The sequence below is a fragment of the Pygocentrus nattereri genome, chromosome 11 (assembly GCF_015220715.1).
Source record: "Pygocentrus nattereri isolate fPygNat1 chromosome 11, fPygNat1.pri, whole genome shotgun sequence".
NCBI classification, from domain to species: Eukaryota; Metazoa; Chordata; class Actinopteri; order Characiformes; family Serrasalmidae; genus Pygocentrus; species Pygocentrus nattereri.
The window spans coordinates 42,029,632-42,047,913 of record NC_051221.1 but is presented as its reverse complement, the minus strand read 5'-3'; the positions used below and the strand labels follow the sequence as shown (position 1 = coordinate 42,047,913).

The following is an 18,282-nucleotide window of genomic DNA, read 5'->3' as shown; positions in this document are numbered from 1 at the left end:
TTAACAGGATTAACAATGTTCCTACTGATCTAAAGGAAAGTGGTTTTGTTGATCATTACTAGACTGCAACCAGTCAAAAGTTTGGACACATCCACTCAAAAGCTTTTCCTCATTTTTCCTCATAATTAAGACAACAAATCTAGGGAACTTTGCAGAGGCCAAAGAAAATATTAAACCAAAACTTCTCAAAAATCCTTTGAGAAATCAGGCCTCTCTGTTTTGATGCAGCTTTACACGCTCTTGATCATTCTCTCAAGCAGCTCCATGACGAGCCACCTGACGATTTCATGCTTACATCTACATTTACAGCAGACGCTCTTATCCAGAGCGACTTACAAGAAGCGCTTTGTCTGTCTAGAGAAAGTCTCTCTGCTAGTTCCCAGTAGGTTACTTTACTAACAGGACTGAAGAACATACACAAATGCTGAGGAAGGAAAAAGTCCAATATGAAAATAAGTAAAAATACAGGTCCAAAACCCAGTAAACCTGTCACCATCAGATAAACAGTACCCACAGTAACCTTTATCTCCAAGAAGAAGAAAAAAAATATATATATATATAATTTATATATATATATAAAAAACAGGGCGGCACGGTGGCGTGGTGGGTAGCGCTGTCGCCTCACAGCGAGGAGGGCCTGGGTTCGATTCCCCTGCCGGGTGACCAGGTCCTCTCTGTGTAGAGTCTGCATGTTCTCCCCGTGTCTGCGTGGGTTTCCTCCGGGTTCTCCGGTTTCCTCCCACAGTCCAAAGACATGCAGTCAGGCCAATTGGACATGCTACATTGCCCCCTGGGTGTGAGTGACTGTGTCTGTCTGTCTGCCCTGCGATGGACTGGCGACCTGTCCAGGGTGTATCCTGCCTTCCGCCCGAAGATCGCTGGGATAGGCTCCAGCACCCCCCCACGACCCTGATGGAGAAGCGGCTTGGAAAATGGAATGGAATGGAATATATATATAAAACATTCCACAATATTCATGAAAAAGAAAAGCAGGAAATTTTTCCCTCAACACTCACACCCAAAACCATTTTTATTAAATATAAATTTATTCGCCATCTACGTCGTTTTGCTATTGGACTCAAACTGAAGCAGAGGATCTTTATTGAAAACGTAATGTTTCATAGTGCACACAACATATTGTGTATCGTGACAACTCAACTTGCTCTGGGCACAATGACTTTTTCCCAGAGAAGGGTTAAAACTGTTCTTGGAGAGGAAATGTGTTTGTAATTCTTGTAATGGAAAAATGGACCAAACTCTTCTGACTTAAACCAAGAGATGAAATGAAAATAGAGGTCGTAGCCCCGTGATGCGGCAGCAAGGTTGCTTAATTGCATTCCGTAGGCTGTGGAGATTGCTTTGGTAGGAAGCTAAGAGGGCTCAGTGAGTAGATCAGAGCAGCAGAGCTGTGCAGCTGGCCTCATGATAGAGAAACTGTTCGGAGACTAAGGAGGCCCAGGAGGATCAACTGGAGCTTGGAAGTGTGAAATGACATTTTCACGCCTGTGTAGTGCCAGGGCACGCTTACAAGCTTCTTTAATGACCAGAGCCTTTGTCTCGTTTTCAGGGATGAGGGCTGGGTGATTTATCAGGGGTAAACGGTTTAAAAACGGAGTAAACAGTTGAAGGAAACAAATCCATATCCTGGAATGAGGTTCATACCTGTATCACCACACATGAATGTGGGTGTTGTGTATTACTGCACTGCACTCAGTCTCAGCGGATACAAGACACCGCCCGCTGAGCTCTTAATTGATTTCTGCTTTGAGAAAAAAATCTGAGCAGTCCTTTCATCACCAAATCAGAAGATGAATGCTGGACACATGACAGCGCACTAACAATTTGTAAATGGTGGATCAAAAAGCACAGACCTAACAAAGGCTCCCCATTTGACCAGATACAAGCAGCATCTGCATTAGTATAAACCTCACACATACAGAATATTTCTGCCAACGCCCTTTTAAAAAAGGTTTGTGAAAAATTCTTGGACATACAGTTCAAGAAAAATCATTCTTTTAACTGTAAAAAAGTCATTTATGCTTACACAACTCATCTAGACAAATGATTCCTTAAAGGACCATTCCCTGAAAGGCTTTTTTAGGGAACCGAAATTGGTTGCTGGTTCTCTTCAGCATCGTTCCAGAGAATCTTCTTTTATTGTGATAGATCCTTGCACTAGAGACTTTATAAATGAAGAGAAATTTCACTGGTTGGAAAGTACAACCCCAATTCCAATGAAGTTGGGACGTTGTGTAAAACATAAATAAAAACAGAATACGATGATCTGCAAATCCTTTTCAACCATATATTCAACTGAATACACTACAAAGACGAGATATTTAATGTTCAGACGGATACATTTTATTGTTTTTTTGCAAATATTCACTCATTTTGAATTTGATGCCTGCAACACGTTCCAAAGAAGTTGGGACAGGGGCAACAAAAGACTGGGAAAGTTGAGGAATGCTCAAAAAACACCTGTTTGGAACATTCCACAGGTGAACAGGTTAATTGGAAACATGTGAGTGTCATGATTGGGTATAAAGGGAGCATCCCTGAAAGGCTCAGTCGTTCACAAGCAAGGACGGGCGAGGTTCACCACTTAGTGAACAACTGCGTGAGCAAATAGTCCAACAGTTTAAGAACAACGTTTCTCAACGTGCAACTGCAGGAATTTAGGGATTTCATCATCTACGGTCCAAAATACGACAGCGGAGACCCCCGGACTGCTGAGCAACTGAAGCTGTACATCAAGCAGGAATGGGAAAGAATTCCACCTACAAAGCTTCAACAATCAGTGTCCTCAGTTCCCAAACGCTTATTGAGTGTTAAAGGAAAGGTGATGTAACTCAGTGGGAAACACGCCCCTGTCCCAACTTCTCTGGAACGTGTTGCAGGCATCAAATTCAAAATGAGTGAATATTTGCAAAAAACAAAGTTTATCCGTTTGAACATTAAATATCTCGTCTTTGTAGTGGATTCAACTGAATACAGGTTGAAATGGATTTGCAGATCATCGTATTCTGATTTTATTTATGTTTTACACAACGTCCCAACTTCACTGGAATTGGGGTTGTAAATGGAAAAGCTTGTTAAGACGTAAGCGCAGGAGTCAGAGCAAAATGTTTTTGTGCGTTATTAAAGCCAAACGCTATTTATGCCGTTTTTATCAGGTTGTATCAGTGATCCCAAATAGGTTTTTAAACATTAATGTGGCTTTTAGTTTGGGATTTGTACGTCTTGCTCCGTTTAAATATAGCAGCCTGGTGATGTACGACTGAAAATAACTGCCAGGACGGCCTGCTTAAACTCAAAAATGTACTTTTTAAACAGTTAGCTGTTCTTGGGTGGCCTATTATAGTAATATGGCCTGGTATTTGTGTCAAATGTGGTATTACAAATCCCATGACACTGCATTTTGGCTTAGTTTCTCTCAAATGAGCTTGTATGTTGTAGTGAGTTAAGCCAGGCTTGTTGAAAAAGGACCATTAAAAACCTGTTAAACCGTTAAAGTCCATTACACAGTAATATCAACCCATAAAAAAGCCAAAACACAATATGAACCTATTTAAAAAGCCAGAAAACATTATAAAAATGGTCTTGCACCAAATTAGGTCCAGTCATTTGCCCTAGTTATCATCAAAAGTGCTACCTTTGTTTGACAGAACACATCTTGTTGGTGTATCGAGCTGCAAGCTTTCTAGCTAAGGTGGTGCTTGTACCAGAAGAATCAGTTCAGAACTGCCCTAATTAGCACTGTTTACTGTTTAGCAGTGATTGATGGTTTAATATTAAGCATGCAGACACCTGACCCTCAGACCTATATAAGCTTATATCAATCAATCAATAAATCAATCAATCAATCAATCAATCAAGCTTTATTTTGACTCGGAAGTACACTGAGGGCAACCCTCATTTTCAATGTAGCTGAGCATTTACAAAAACAGGGACTGACATGACAAAGAAATTAATATCTATATTTAATCATTTTAAATTAAAAGAAAATTTAAAACTAACAGTGAAAAAAAAGATAAAAATAGATAAAAATAATAATAAAAATAAAATGAGGTTTAATTGATAAGAGATTAAGATCAAACGAAGATAAGGGATTAATAAAATAATAATAATAATAAAAACTAATTAAAATAAGTTAAAAAGTAATAAAGAATGAAGAACTAAAACAAGAAACAGAAGTTAAGAATAAATAAGATTAAATAAAACAGGTACAAGCTGTCTGTATATATATATATATATATAAAGTTTAACCTGATGCTAAACTGCAACGACAAGCATCCACGCTTTAGTTTTTCACTCCTAACATTATAAATTCTTTTCATGTTGGGATATTTAAATACTATTCATTTAAATATGTAGATTTGAATAGCAGAACTGATTAGAATTCACATCCATACTTCATGCGTGGACGTTCGTCTGTACTCATTATATGTTACAGTCGCAGCAATTATGCTTATGAGTGAAAATAAAGGTCAAAAAGCAAAGTATACAAATGTGCTATCATCTGCTGGAGGGATAAACAAGCTATGATGACATTCAGGAGAGAAAGCATCTCGCTGACCTCTGGGTCAGCTCACCGCTCTGCAGCTCACTGCTTCTTCGCTCTAATCGCCAACACAAAATCTGCTCTATTAGCATTCTCTGTATTACAGCTTCATAAAGACTTTGACAGCAAAGGACATTGCCTTAAACAAACTGCTGAAACACACACACACACACACACACACACACACACACACACACACACACACACACACACACACACACACACACACACACACACACATATATATTTGGAGCAGGACACCAACTTTGGCTCCTTTTACAGTTCCTTAAGTTCTACGCAGCAGGTAATCACTTTGCATAAGATGCTGGTAGGCTCCAAGGCAGTGTAACTGAATAACACTGAAATGCCCAACAGGTTCTAGATATTAACTGAGCTTGTGGAACAACTCCTCAGTACTGAGCAATAGTCAAAAGTACCAGGTAGCTTTTTGATGATATAAAAAGATTGTAGAGAACTAAAGTACAAAGAGTCTTATATAACATGTACATGTCTATTACCTATAAACACAACTGGGCTGTAAAGGAACAATTCTGACTGTGTTTATCGGGTCTTTACCATCAGGAAACTATCTTTGCATTTTGTGACATCATTTTATGCCATATCACTTACTTTGCACTAGAATGTGTTTCCAATTTACTTTCCTGCTTAAATGTGTGACATAACATTGAAATGCAGTGTATGTTTGGAATTACCACCTTGTTACTACAAGTAATTACAAGATAACTAATTATTTCCATCCATCCATTCATTTTCTAAGCCGCTTCTCCCTCAGGGTCGCAGGGGGTGCTGGAACCTATCCCAGCGGTCATCGGGCAGAAGGCAGGATGCACCCTGGACAGGTCGCTAGTCCATTGCAGGGCAGACAGACACAGACAGTCACTCACACCCAGGGGCAATTTAACATGTCCATTTGGCCTGACTGCATGTCTTTGGACTATAGAAGGAAACCGGAGAACCCGGAGGAAACCCACGCAGACTCCACACAGAGAGGACCCCGGTCACCTGGCCGGGGAATCGAACCCAGGCCCTCCTCGCTATAAGGCAAGAGCGCTACCCACCACGCCACCGTGCCACCGTGCCACCCAGCAACTATTTCCATTTTCAGCTTAGTAGCGAAAACCTGTCAGTAATTTCAGTGTAATTTAGTAAGGCTAGCATGGTATTTCACCATCATTTCACCCAAAATAACTACACATAGCTGAGACTGTACCCCACATTTACTCGGTTAATATCTAGAGCCTTTCAATAGAAGGGCCCATATCATGGAAAACCACGTTTCCTTGCTTTTCTGAAATGAAGAAGCTCCCAATATGTAAACATTGTTTTTCAAAATGTACCATTCAATATGAAAGCAGCATATTCTGAATTCAATGTTGCTCTGATGTCACGAGAATCAAGAAAGTGTTAACGGCTCCAAGATCTATCATGTGCGGTTTCAAGTCCCAGTAACAAGCAATTACAAGATGAGCAAGTCAGCACACTGAAACTCTGGAGATGAAGTCCAGCAATGAACTTGGTCTCCACCATCTTACATCATTTCTTACATCATATGCACATGATGTAAGGAAGTGTATTAAAAACTGATGAACCTGTCTCTGGGCTGCTGTCTCTGCACTGACTCACATCTGTTCCTTACACTCGCTTTACAGCAACTTACTCACTGACACCATTTCTGTTGTTAGCTCTTTGGGGGGCAGTCGTGGGCTGGAGGTCAGGGAGCCGGCCCTGTGACCGGAAGGTCGCCGGTTTGATCCCCAGAGCCGACAGCACACGACTGAGGTGTCCTTGAGCAAGACACCTAACCCCCAATTGCTCCCCAGGCACCATGGATAGGGCTGCCCACCGCTCCGGGCAAGTGTGCTCACTGCCCCCTAGTGTATATGTGGTGTTTCACTTCACGGATGGGTTGAAATTTCCCCATTTGTGGGATTAAAAAGTGTCACTTTTAAAAAAAAAATGAAACAGTGAATATGAGCTTAAAGCTTAAAGGATGCCAGCTTTCATTTAAGAAGTAACTAGATTACATGAACACAGTCCTAAACAAATTTAAATGAACTTTCATGCTTAGTATTGACTGCCTGAGGTCCACAACCTACAGTCATCCACCCCGGAGATGCCCTGCCAGGCCTGCAGTGCAGCCACTTTTTAGGTCCTGCTCGTTTTTGTTGTGCTTTTTTCTTCAGTTCTATTCATATTTCATGAACGTTATACTCAGTGGTGTTCAGCTCGGGTGATTGACTAAGCCAGGCAGGAGCAGAGCACTTTCTTGGTATGGGTAATTTAGCGTTATGTTTTCTTGATGCAAAATCAAACACTGTCCACAAAGTTTTGAGGCATTTACTTGGATCTGAGTAGATCATATGATTCTGTTTATTTCTAAATCTATCCTGCTGCTGCTGCCAGTAACATCAATGAAGGCCCTGCACCACTAGAACACATTCATGGTCATGCTGCCATGTTTCGTATATGAAGGCGTAGGCTTTGGAATGTAAGCAGTTCCTTTTTACTCTGGTACAGTTTCATCTTCATCTAATCTGTCCAAAATATAACCTGACAGGCTGTGTAACAGAGGTCATTAAAATCATGCGCATTTTTGTGTCCAATAACTATCATTATAAGAATTGTTATTCCAAAAAATAATTAAATAAATACATGACATATATCAAATTACTCAACAATACCTCTTTTATGTGAAACGTTTTCTGTGCATCCATACAAAATTCATTTTAGTTTCTTTTTGCCTCCAAATGTCTGAATATGTTAGGAGGTAATCATATGTTGATTAAGTAAAAAGAGTAAAATAGTTATATAAAATTTCAAATAAAATAGTTTGGCATGATTTTATGTTTTTACCAAATGAGGCAACTTTAAAAGTCCTCAGCTTGGTGAAAAACTTGAATGCATGTGCTTGCTTCCTTAAGCAACAAAGGACTTTTATTTTGACATGCTTTTATGAAAGAGGGGTCAGGTCACTGCATCAGAAAGATGACCCCAAGTGACCTTCATTAAGATTAAGAGACCCTTATTAGTCCCACAAATGGGGGGATTTCACCTCCGCATTTAACCCATCTGTGAAGTGAAACACCACATACGCTCTAGTGAGCACACACACACTAGGGGGCAGTGAGCACACTTGCCCGGAGCGGTGGGCAGCCCAAACCGCAGCGCCCGGGTAGCAGTTGGGGGTTAGGTGTCTTGCCCAAGGACACCTCAGTCATGTGCTGTCGGCTCTGGGGCTCAAACCGGCGACCTTCTGGTCATGGGGCTGGTTCCCTGACCTCCAGCCCACGGTGCAACGCCAAGACCTGTAGCTCTTTGGAAAATGGTTAGAATGGTTCAGTTTCTTTATAGAAAAAAATGTAAATATAAATTGAAGCTCTAGGACAGAGGTTTCTACAAGTGTCTAGGTAGACACCTGTTTAATGAACTATGCAGGGATTTAAAAAATGCAAGAATTTCCCCTTAAAGGGGCTGTAAATGTATAGGATTGATTGTAGCCATTAGTGCCGGTCTTTTGCATACGGTTTAGAGGTAAGGATATAAACTAAAAACCTGAACTAACTGAACTGCGGAGTATTTCAACAAAAAAAAGACGTTGAAAAGATGTAAGAGTAAGCAATTTGTGACGACTGGTTGGTTTAAGGAGCCCAAAGAAAATGTCCTAAATAACAGCCACAGAAGTCACAGAGAGTCTGCAGAGTGCTGAGGTGAAAGGATCACGGTTCACTTTTCACAGCAGACCCAGAGAAGAGAAATACAGAAGCTGCTCTGAAGACCTCAAACCTCTCATCAGCACCCAGGACGAAAAAGACCAGACTGGAATTTGCAAAGACACACAGAGGTCTGGAAGAAAGAATGAGCGTATGAGGCGACTCTCTGCAAACCAACGTGGAAGAAAGAGAAAAAAGCGCAGAAAGAGAAAAGACTGCAAATGATCCCAGGCACACAACGCAGTGGTGTAGCGAGGGCATGCATCACTGCCTCTGGAACAGTCTTTACTGATGATGTAAATGATGATGATAGCAGAAGAACGAATGTACCAAAACACTGCGTACAGAAACATCCTGGCCAAAAAATGGCTACAAAACAGATCGGATGGATGCTCGTAATGCAGCAAGGCGGAATTGAACGAAAACATTTCACACACTTAACACGGAGTTCTTCAGAAAGAAAAAGCGGAACGTTTTCAACAGGCCAAGTCGGACTCCTGATTTAAACCAAACTGAGCATGCATTTCACATGCTGAAAAGGAAACTGAACCCAGAAATCCTCCAAAACAAGCACCAGCTGAAAGGCGCTGCCATTAAGACTTGGCACAGCGTCTCAGAGGAAGATATGTAGAGTCTGGTGAAGTCGAAGAGTTGCAGTGCAGCATTACAGAGAAAAATGCAGATTTCTGCAGGCTTTTCTGACTTAATACAAAGGTTTACATCAACATTCTGCTAACAATCTGACTGGCAAGCGGAACCTTCGACATTTTGATATGAATTTCAGAATTCTTAATATTTGATATTTCTTGCTTTACAGACAGAATGCACTCGAGCTGGCCTCTGACGAGTCGTGTGAACATGTGTTTCAATGGAGGAGATAAAAAGAAACATTTTTAAAAATGACTGAATTTGAATGAAGCAGAACTGCTGTGTCTGATCCACTCATACCAGCGCAACACTAACACACTACTCCCATGGAACAGGTATTATTTGGGTGATGGGTCATTCTCAGCACTGCACTCGGTGGCATGTAAGCGTGTGTTGTCCTTGTACGAGTGGATCAGACACAGCTGCGCTGCTGGAGTTTTTAAACACCTCCGTTTCGCAGCAGCGCTGGGAATGATCTACCACCCAAATGGTCCTGTGGGGTCCTGACCATTAAGAAAGCAGGGTGAAGTAGGCGGAGAAGCAGAAAACTAAAATCTAACTACATATATATGAAAAGTTGAGCTGATAAAAGTTACAGTGAGTGTAGATACAAGGAGGTGGTTTGAAGTTTGTCTAATGGGTCCCAAAAGTCCAAAAGAACTATCTATAAAACACAAATTCCATAGGAAGCCCAGGGTAAACTTACCACACATCACTTTACTACCAGTGTATGGACAAAATGGGAAGTGTGTAGGTTTCTATCATCACCGTAACCTTCCTCTTACTCACTTGTGAGCAAAGCCATCGGAGTTGGTGGTGAGGTTGAGCTGCATGATGGTCTGAAACTCTGTCTCGTTGCAGCAGTACTTGAAGGCGGTGTTGTTATGGTGACAGCAGAACATGTAGGTCTTGTTGTCAGAAAGACGTGGGCAGTGGAAGCCAAAGTGGTAGCGCCCCTTGTGGTCGGAGTAGGGCTCACACACCCTGAAGTGTGCTGAAAGAGCTGAAAGAAACACAGGGAGATTACTGTACATATGTAATTCTAGTGAACTGGTTTAAAGTCAGAGTTAAAAGCACGTTCTGGACTTGAAACTGACCCGGACTTTAGACTTTTTTTAGACTCCTTGTGCTTTGATGGATTGTCCCTGTGCCTTAATTATGTTTAGTTTATTAAAACTAATGAATATTCCATTTTGTCACCACCAAAACAATCACAACACTACGAAAACATTACCAGATGCTTTTGTTGTGACTGGTTTGATAGTAATAATTTTAGCTCACTTTGAGCAGCACACAAAAATGTGAGCCAGTACCTGACTAGTGAGCACAGCTTTAAACAGCTGTACACACATAAAATCATAATATTTTTCAATAAAACACAAAAATGTTCGCATTATTGCAGAAAATGTGACGAATCTTAATGTTACACACTTTTTTCAGACCATGGCACATTTTTACTCCAAAACAATGGGAACTAACTGCTCACTGGCCACGAGGGACAGGGATGAAAACTCACTTTTTCTCTAAAAGGCAGGGGTGTGGGTAAAATAAGCCTCTGCATATGAACTAAAAATCTTTGTGTTTTACACTTTCTGTAAATAAAGTTATACACTCACTGGCCACTTTATTAGGTACCCCTTGCTAGTAAAAGGCTGGACCCCCTTTTGCCTTCAGAACTGCCTCAATTCTTCATGGCAGACTTTCAACAAGGTGTTGGAAACGTTCCTCAGAGATTCTGGTTGGTTATTTGAGTTCCTGTTGTCTTTCTATCATCTGGAACCAGTCTGCCCATTCTCCTCTGACCTCTCACATCAACAAGGCATGTTCGTCCACACGACTGACCGCTCACTGGATGTTTCCTCTTTTTCTGACCGTTCTCTGTGAACCCTAGAGATGGTTGAGCGTGAAAATCCCAGCAGATCAGCAGTTTCTGAAATACTCAGACCAGCCCGTCTGGCACCAACAACCACGCCACGTTCAAAGCCCCTTAAATCCCCTTTCTTCCCCGTTCTGATGCTCGGTCTGCACTTCAGCAGGTCGTCTTGACCTCCTCTACACGCCTAAATGCAGTGAGCTGCGGCCGTGTGATTGGCTGATCAGCTATCTGTGTTAACTCTGCACATTTTAATGCGTAATTACAAATATTTATACTAAAAGGAAAATAAAATGTAACTTGTGCAAAAGTTGTGGTAAGTTTTTTTCCCCATGTTAAACTCAGCACATAAGCATATAAACTGCAGATAAATGTGATTTTAAGTGTGTTCTCTTTAGAGAATGAGTTAACTTACTTTCACTTAGAAAATCACAAAGCATGTAATTTGACCAGATAATGTTACACATTTATTTTCAGACCTTGTCATAAAATCTCCTGTAGGTATAATGTGTAGGTGTCCAAATTCTTTTGTGTATAAGGTATATATATATATAAATATATGAGCCTTAGAATTGTAAGTGCAGTGCTTGGGAGAACTTTATTCGCATATATTTACATTTGAACATAAACAGTATTGTACAGTGCCCTGAATGTAATAAGCAACAACTCAACACTTTTGACATGTGCATATTTTGGCAAGTGCACATTTATCTTTCCACTCTAACAATTCATCTATTCAGTGCATCAGACGCCATGCAGAACACATTATGTAAAGGTCTTGATACATGACAAGGAGACAAACGACAAATCAGCTTGCTGTGACATGCAGTGATCGTGATTCACTTCACAAACAATTCTTTCTGATTCTTGTGCACAGCCACAGCACTTCCACATCTTCTGTAAAGGTAACAGCCAAAGTGTTCGATGTTTATTGATGTGCTGCACTAAATACTGGAAGGCAGAATCCTTATTGTCACTGCAGGCCTCTTCAGCTATGAGGCATCGGTGAGAAACTACCACTCTAAAGAAACTATCACTCTTAAGGAAATTTGATGTAGTGCGCACAACAGAGAATTTCCACCTCATGCAATCAAGCAGAGAGCACTGTGAGAATTTCTGAATATGACTTTGAATATCATGAATGGCACATTATATCCTGCCCTCGCTCACAGCCCACAGTAGAGGGCTCTTCACTTTACCAACTGAACCACCATGAAATAGTCCTGACATTGGTAATTGCACACAATTGACATAGCCTGATGATCTGTGAAAGGTTCTAATGTCTGAGCAAATAAGAGGGCAGACCAGCACCATGGCCATTCTTAATTCTGCCCTTTATATTAAAAAATTCAAAATGCCCCTGTTTGCTCATTAGACCCAGACCGTTGAGTCAGTGTTCTAGATCAGCTGCTCTCCTCCTAACTCATATCCAACCTTCTGGAGTAAGTGCCCCATGCCATCATTTGCATATAGATGAGAGCTGTCAGGGTCTGAAAGACAGATAAATGGGATGGACAGAGGAACTCAGGGGTCTTCACTCAGGTCCACTCCCAGTCCAAGGCGCCTCTCCTGTCTGTGCATACCAAATTGTGTTTTGAAGTGGGAATACTGGAGGCAAATTTGTTCATCTGGGTTGCCAGTTTATCAGCTGCACCTCCATATAGATGCACTTTGTAGGTGTACAATAACTGACTGTAGCTCATCTGCTGCTGCACAATTTATCAACCACCTCTACCGTTTCCATCAATGGAATGAGACCACCATAGGACATCGATGAACCGACATTATGTGGGTAGTGGGCTGTAGCTGGACACACAAACCTTGCTGGTCCACCTACAGTCTTAAAAATAAAGGTTAAGTGATACTTTTTTGATCCCACAACGGGGAAATTCCACCTCCGCATTTAACCCATCCGTGAAGTGAAACACCACATACACACTAGTGAACATACACACACACTAGGGGGCAGTGAACACACTTGCCCGGAGCGGTGGGCAGCCCTATCCACGGTGCCCGGGGAGCAGTTGGGGGTCAGGTGTCTTAGACAATACAGGGTAGTTCAGTATAACGAAACACTATGGGGCGACTTTTCCAGTGCAGTAATAAAAGATGCATAATAAACAGTCCAAAGACAAAAGACAGTAAAAGACAGACAAAGTGTGCGTGGTCAGTAGGTAAAGGTGTCAAACGTAGACAAGATGTGCGTAGGCAAGTGTTATAGGTGTACTGGACGTATAGACAGTTAGTGCATAGTCAGGTGGTATAGCTGAAAGAACCCTTTGTGTTAGCCATCATCTAGACCTTCCTACGGTCAGCCCTAGGGACCCCACACTGTGTACATTGTTGTGCTTTCCCTCATTTCACACACAGGACACTATTTTACAATTAACAAGCCCCTCAAGTGCTGGGTCACGTGTATTAAAGTAGAAAATATACAGAATGTGGGGTTGCCAAGAATGAAATTAGGAACCATTGCTAGTCCTGCAGTAATGATCAGTTTCTGACCACAGCACAACTGTTGGCTGGATATTTTTGGTTAGTGGACCATTGTCAATCTAGAAACGCCACTGACATGCTTAAAAACTCACTACCAGCGCAGGAATATATGCTGTAGTACAAAACTCATCACATCTTGCTGCAGCTAGTTGGCAACTAGAACTTCCAGAGTTTAATATCCATATAAAGCAATGGACAATGGACAGAATATAGTCTTTAGCAACAAACAACAAGGGATGAAAATTCTAAGAAATGTCTACAGCTGCTACTCATTGGGCCTTTTCTATGAAACCTTAGCCGTGGAACTGGCGACATGTCTCGGCACATCGTTTCACAGAGGGATCTTAAAATGAACGTCAAATCTTTGTGGCCAAACAGAACTGACTGAATGCAGCCTGTAGTCACGATTTTGCATGCATGAACGTTTAGAATGATGCAAAAGGACTTTAAGTGAATAGGTTCTGATACGGAAGGCCAAGTTTGTAATTACTACAATGAAAAACAGTGAAAAGTAGTTAATATAAAAGCCATTTTCTCTCCATCTGTTCAAATGATGGAAAAAAGCACGCTACGCTCATTACTGTCATTACATAAATACAATCAAACCAGCTAAATAGAAATGAAAACAGTTTATTCCTAAACACGCACTCAGAGAAAGTTCTATACCCAGAATGGGAGTCCAAAAATGGTATGTAAGTGTGATCGAGTAATGAATTCATTACAAAATAGGAAACAATTTAACGTTTGCCGCATTTGACCCCTTGTTAATGACCAAAAAGCCCAATTACCTGCGCGCACGGGCATATCGAGGGGCTGTTAATGGTCGTAATAAATCAGGGCTGATAGAGAGGAGAGCCAAAGAGCCCTCCAGGAACACCTCTGACCTCATAAAGAGCCTTGAATAGCAGGGGAAGTTATTTGGCAGCACGCAGGCTGCGTATCCATCAACCAAGCAGGCAAGAAGTCAAGCCATAATGCAAGGCGCTCATATTTTTGGGGAGGGAAGAAAGGAACAAAAGAAAAAAGTCAGGCATATGAAATGAAAACCACCTGTCGAGCCATGTTTTTCGTTCTTTTTTTCCCCTTCTGCGCCGTGGCAGTGAAAGCAGGATCAATGAGTTTTGATTTCTGATTTGCATTATTATTATTATGATATATATGATTATTGCATTATTAACACCCTGCAGGCTTCGGTGATAATCTGCCTGAGTAGTGGTCATATTCACTTACTGTGCACCAGAGTGAATGCTAAATGAACGCTTCTCCAGAGGGGGGCAGGGTGCAGAGACACCTGCCTAACAGTGAGCAAAAATACCTGTCTCTCTCTCTCTCTCTCTCTCTCCCTCTCTCCATGGCAACCGCTCTAATGTGTGCGTTCATTCAGGGAGCTGGCCAGCGGCGCAGCCGGGGCACATGCTGAACTGATTTAGGAGGTAACCCCCCACCCGTAGCCCCAAAAACCTCCTTTGACTATTTAAAACTGAACTTAGCAGGCCTGCCAAAGCACGTCCTCCTTCATGGACTACCACTGCACCTTGTTATCACAACACAAAGAGTGCTAAAGAGTGATGTGACCTGACTATGGATGTAAATTGGCCCAGTATTGAGATATTTCATCAGCTCTTACACTATAACTCTATAAGTAAGGGCTCCACTGAAAAGACAGAGAGACAATGTAGGTAGTTTTGGGCAATATATAAACAATAAACTCCTTATTTTGCCAACAATTTCGTAGAATGGAAAGTCATTTATCGCTGCACAGGTCAACATCAAATCATACTTTTAAAGGGGTGATTTTAATAAACAACTGGTCACAGAGCTTCATTAAACTCAGAACCAAGGCTCTGACTGGCTATGTGGATTCACAGAGGTTAAAAGTCATCTTCCCAGGAGAGTTTTGGCCGACACCGAGACCCAGCATGTGTTTTCTGGCAAGATGCTCCAGGAGCACAGATCAAGCTGGTTATGATTTCATTATAATGGGAGATTGTGTTTTCTGCTCATAATAACTGGCTGAACCACTGTGAGAGACATTTTCTTTTAAAAGATATTAAATAATTGCAGATGTTTGAAAGTAGACTTTGTCCTGAAATGACTCACAGTAATTGCATCCGTCTATGGTACAATTACCTTGTCTTGCCTTGCCTTGGGAAAAAATGTCAAATGTAAGGCTGGATGAGTGATTTCATAGCTGTAGCATGACTATAAACCTACAGTTTTGGAAATGGCTTGGTAGAATACAGTACACTAGATTAGGCTGTTACATTACACTAGATTAGGCTGTTACATTACACTAGATTAGATTGTTACAATACACTAGATTAGACTATGTTACAATACACTAGATTAGATTATGTTACAATACGCTAGATTAGATTATGTTACAATACGCTAGATTAGGCTATGTTACAATACACTAGATTAGACTATGTTACAATACACTAGATTAGATTATGTTACAATACGCTAGATTAGGCTATGTTACAATACACTTGATTAGACTATGTTACAATACACTAGATTAGACTATGTTACAATACACTAGATTAGATTATGTTACAATACGCTAGATTAGGCTATGTTACAATACACTAGATTAGACTATGTTACAATACACTAGATTAGATTATGTTACAATACGCTAGATTAGGCTATGTTACAATACACTTGATTAGACTATGTTACAATACACTAGATTAGACTGTGTTACATTACAATAGATTAGACTATGTTACAATACACTAGATTAGGCTATGTTACAGTACACTAGATTAGACTATGTTACAGTACACTAGATTAGACTATGTTACAATACACTAGATTAGGCTATGTTACAATACACTAGATTAGGCTATGTTACAGTACACTAGATTAGACTATGTTACAGTACACTAGATTAGACTATGTTACAATACACTAGATTAGATGTTACATTCCACTGTTATGCCATCTTATATTACACTATTACATTATGCTATATTACATTACAGTGTTGTGCTGTTACACTGTTATGCTGTATTACATTACTCTGATATGCTATTCTACATCTCACTGTTATGCTATGTTATATGAGACTGTTATGTTACATTACACTGTTATGGTGTTACATTACACTGTAATGCTGTGTTACATTATACTATTATTTAGTTTGTTTATGTTACACTATATTGCACTGTTACACTACAATATGTTTTTTACGTATGTTATGCTATGTTGCACTACATGAATACTGAGTTTCTCAAATGTCTGCCATAGAGCAGGGTGCCATTAGTTTTGGGATCATTGAACATCATTCCCATTTGCAATGCCTTTTCAGCAGCACCTCTTGAAAGCTCTCTCACTCAGCGTTTCCCTTTTAACAGCTGTCAGCTGAACTCTTTATGCTCAACTGTCGCTTCTCTCTAACATTTGCACACCTCTGTGCATTCCCCATTTGAGAGAACTCTCCAGAGGGGCTTTCCCTTCCATTTCACCCATTTAAAGCTGCTGCTTTTAAAGCAGCACTGAGGAACACAGGAAAATCTATAATTCAGCGTCATACTCCATCACATTTGTCAGTAACACTTTATTTTGATGGCCCACTCAAACTGAGCTCTGACTCTAATCCTAACCCTAACAATAGTGTTATTAACAGCTAACTGGGCTTCATCACATTGAGCATTTAAATAAGGCACATAAATAAGAGACCCTCACAATAAAGCCTGACCGTAATATAGAACTCCACCCTTAAAACACTACTTACTACATGATGATTTGGTCTGGAACACACAACAAAGTATGAAGGTTTAATCCTGTATGAAGCAAAAACATGTTTCTGTACACACCTGCAGTGGACAGCAGGAGGAAGATGACGGCCAGGGTGTTGAAGGACCAATGGCCGCGCATGGTCATCTCTCTGTCCTCATGAAGAAAAGGTGGGTGCAGGAGAGAGGGTGTGCCTTGACTCAGTGGCTGCACATTGCTTGCTTTCCTCTGTGTGCACTCCTCACACTGGGATCTGTTTAAGGAAACAAACATGCAGATTCGTGCACATGTAACGACTTGCTGCCAGCATGTAGCCCATCACAACAGCACAATGGACAAGGTAAGAGACGCCAACACTAGTAACTATTTGAAATGTACTGCAGATTGGCAAGATTAAAGTGAAAGGGCAGTGAGAAATGTTCCACAGTGGTCAAAGTAATTCAGCAGAAATAACTTTCCGGTTCAAAGTCCAAGACGTTCCCTTTTGATTACCTCTAATGAAAACTTTTGCTTTTATGTGACTTCACTTCAAACAAAATCTCTTACTCCCCACTGATCTCACACTGAAAATTCGTCACAGTCACGTTCAGCATTTGGTCAGCAAAAAACTGATACTGTACTTTAGTATCGGTCATAAAACTAGTCATTATTTTTACATTTGCTTACATTAATAGTACTATTTCCACCATGGCCTAAAGGGGAGGTCCATATTTGTTTGACCGCTTTAGCTCATATATTACAACTATTGAACAGCTCCTTATAGTACTGAGTGGTTGGTTGGTGTAGTGGGTAACACCTCTGCCTTCTACGCTGTAGACTGGGGTTCAATCGCCTGCCTGGGTAAACACCCTACACTACACCAATAAGAGTCCTTGGGCAAGACTCCTAACACCACCTTCGCCTCCCTGTGTAAAACAATCCAATTGTAAGTCGCTCTGGAGAAGAAACGTCAGCCAAATGTAATAAATGTAATGTAAATGTACTGGATGTCCTGTGCTTGTAACATTCATAAGACTTTGACAAAATGAATCAATAAACTATTAATGAAGGTCCAACATTCTCCACACACTGTAATGATAACGCCAATAATATTAAATAGTATATCTAGCCATATGAATTCTAGGGTTGGACGATATGTTGTATGTTATTATTTATCACGATATCATCATAGATCAGTGCAATACTGATATTGCAGAAGGCTGAAATTTGTAAATGACTCAATATTTTGT

General features: G+C 40.8%; 1 protein-coding gene across 2 annotated transcripts in view; it reads right to left on the bottom strand.

Moving 5' to 3' along the window:
* The window catches only part of shisal1a (shisa like 1a), a 63,604-nt gene that overhangs the window by 13,861 nt on the left and 31,461 nt on the right, over positions 1-18,282 (bottom strand). For both annotated transcript variants that reach the window (XM_037542432.1, XM_037542431.1), the window contains exons 2-3: positions 17,134-17,306; positions 9,730-9,943 (exon numbers count right to left, since the gene is read on the bottom strand). In XM_037542432.1, the coding sequence (XP_037398329.1) occupies positions 9,730-9,943; positions 17,134-17,200 (281 nt within the window). In that variant the 5' untranslated portion in view covers positions 17,201-17,306. The remainder of the gene's footprint in view (positions 1-9,729; positions 9,944-17,133; positions 17,307-18,282) is intronic.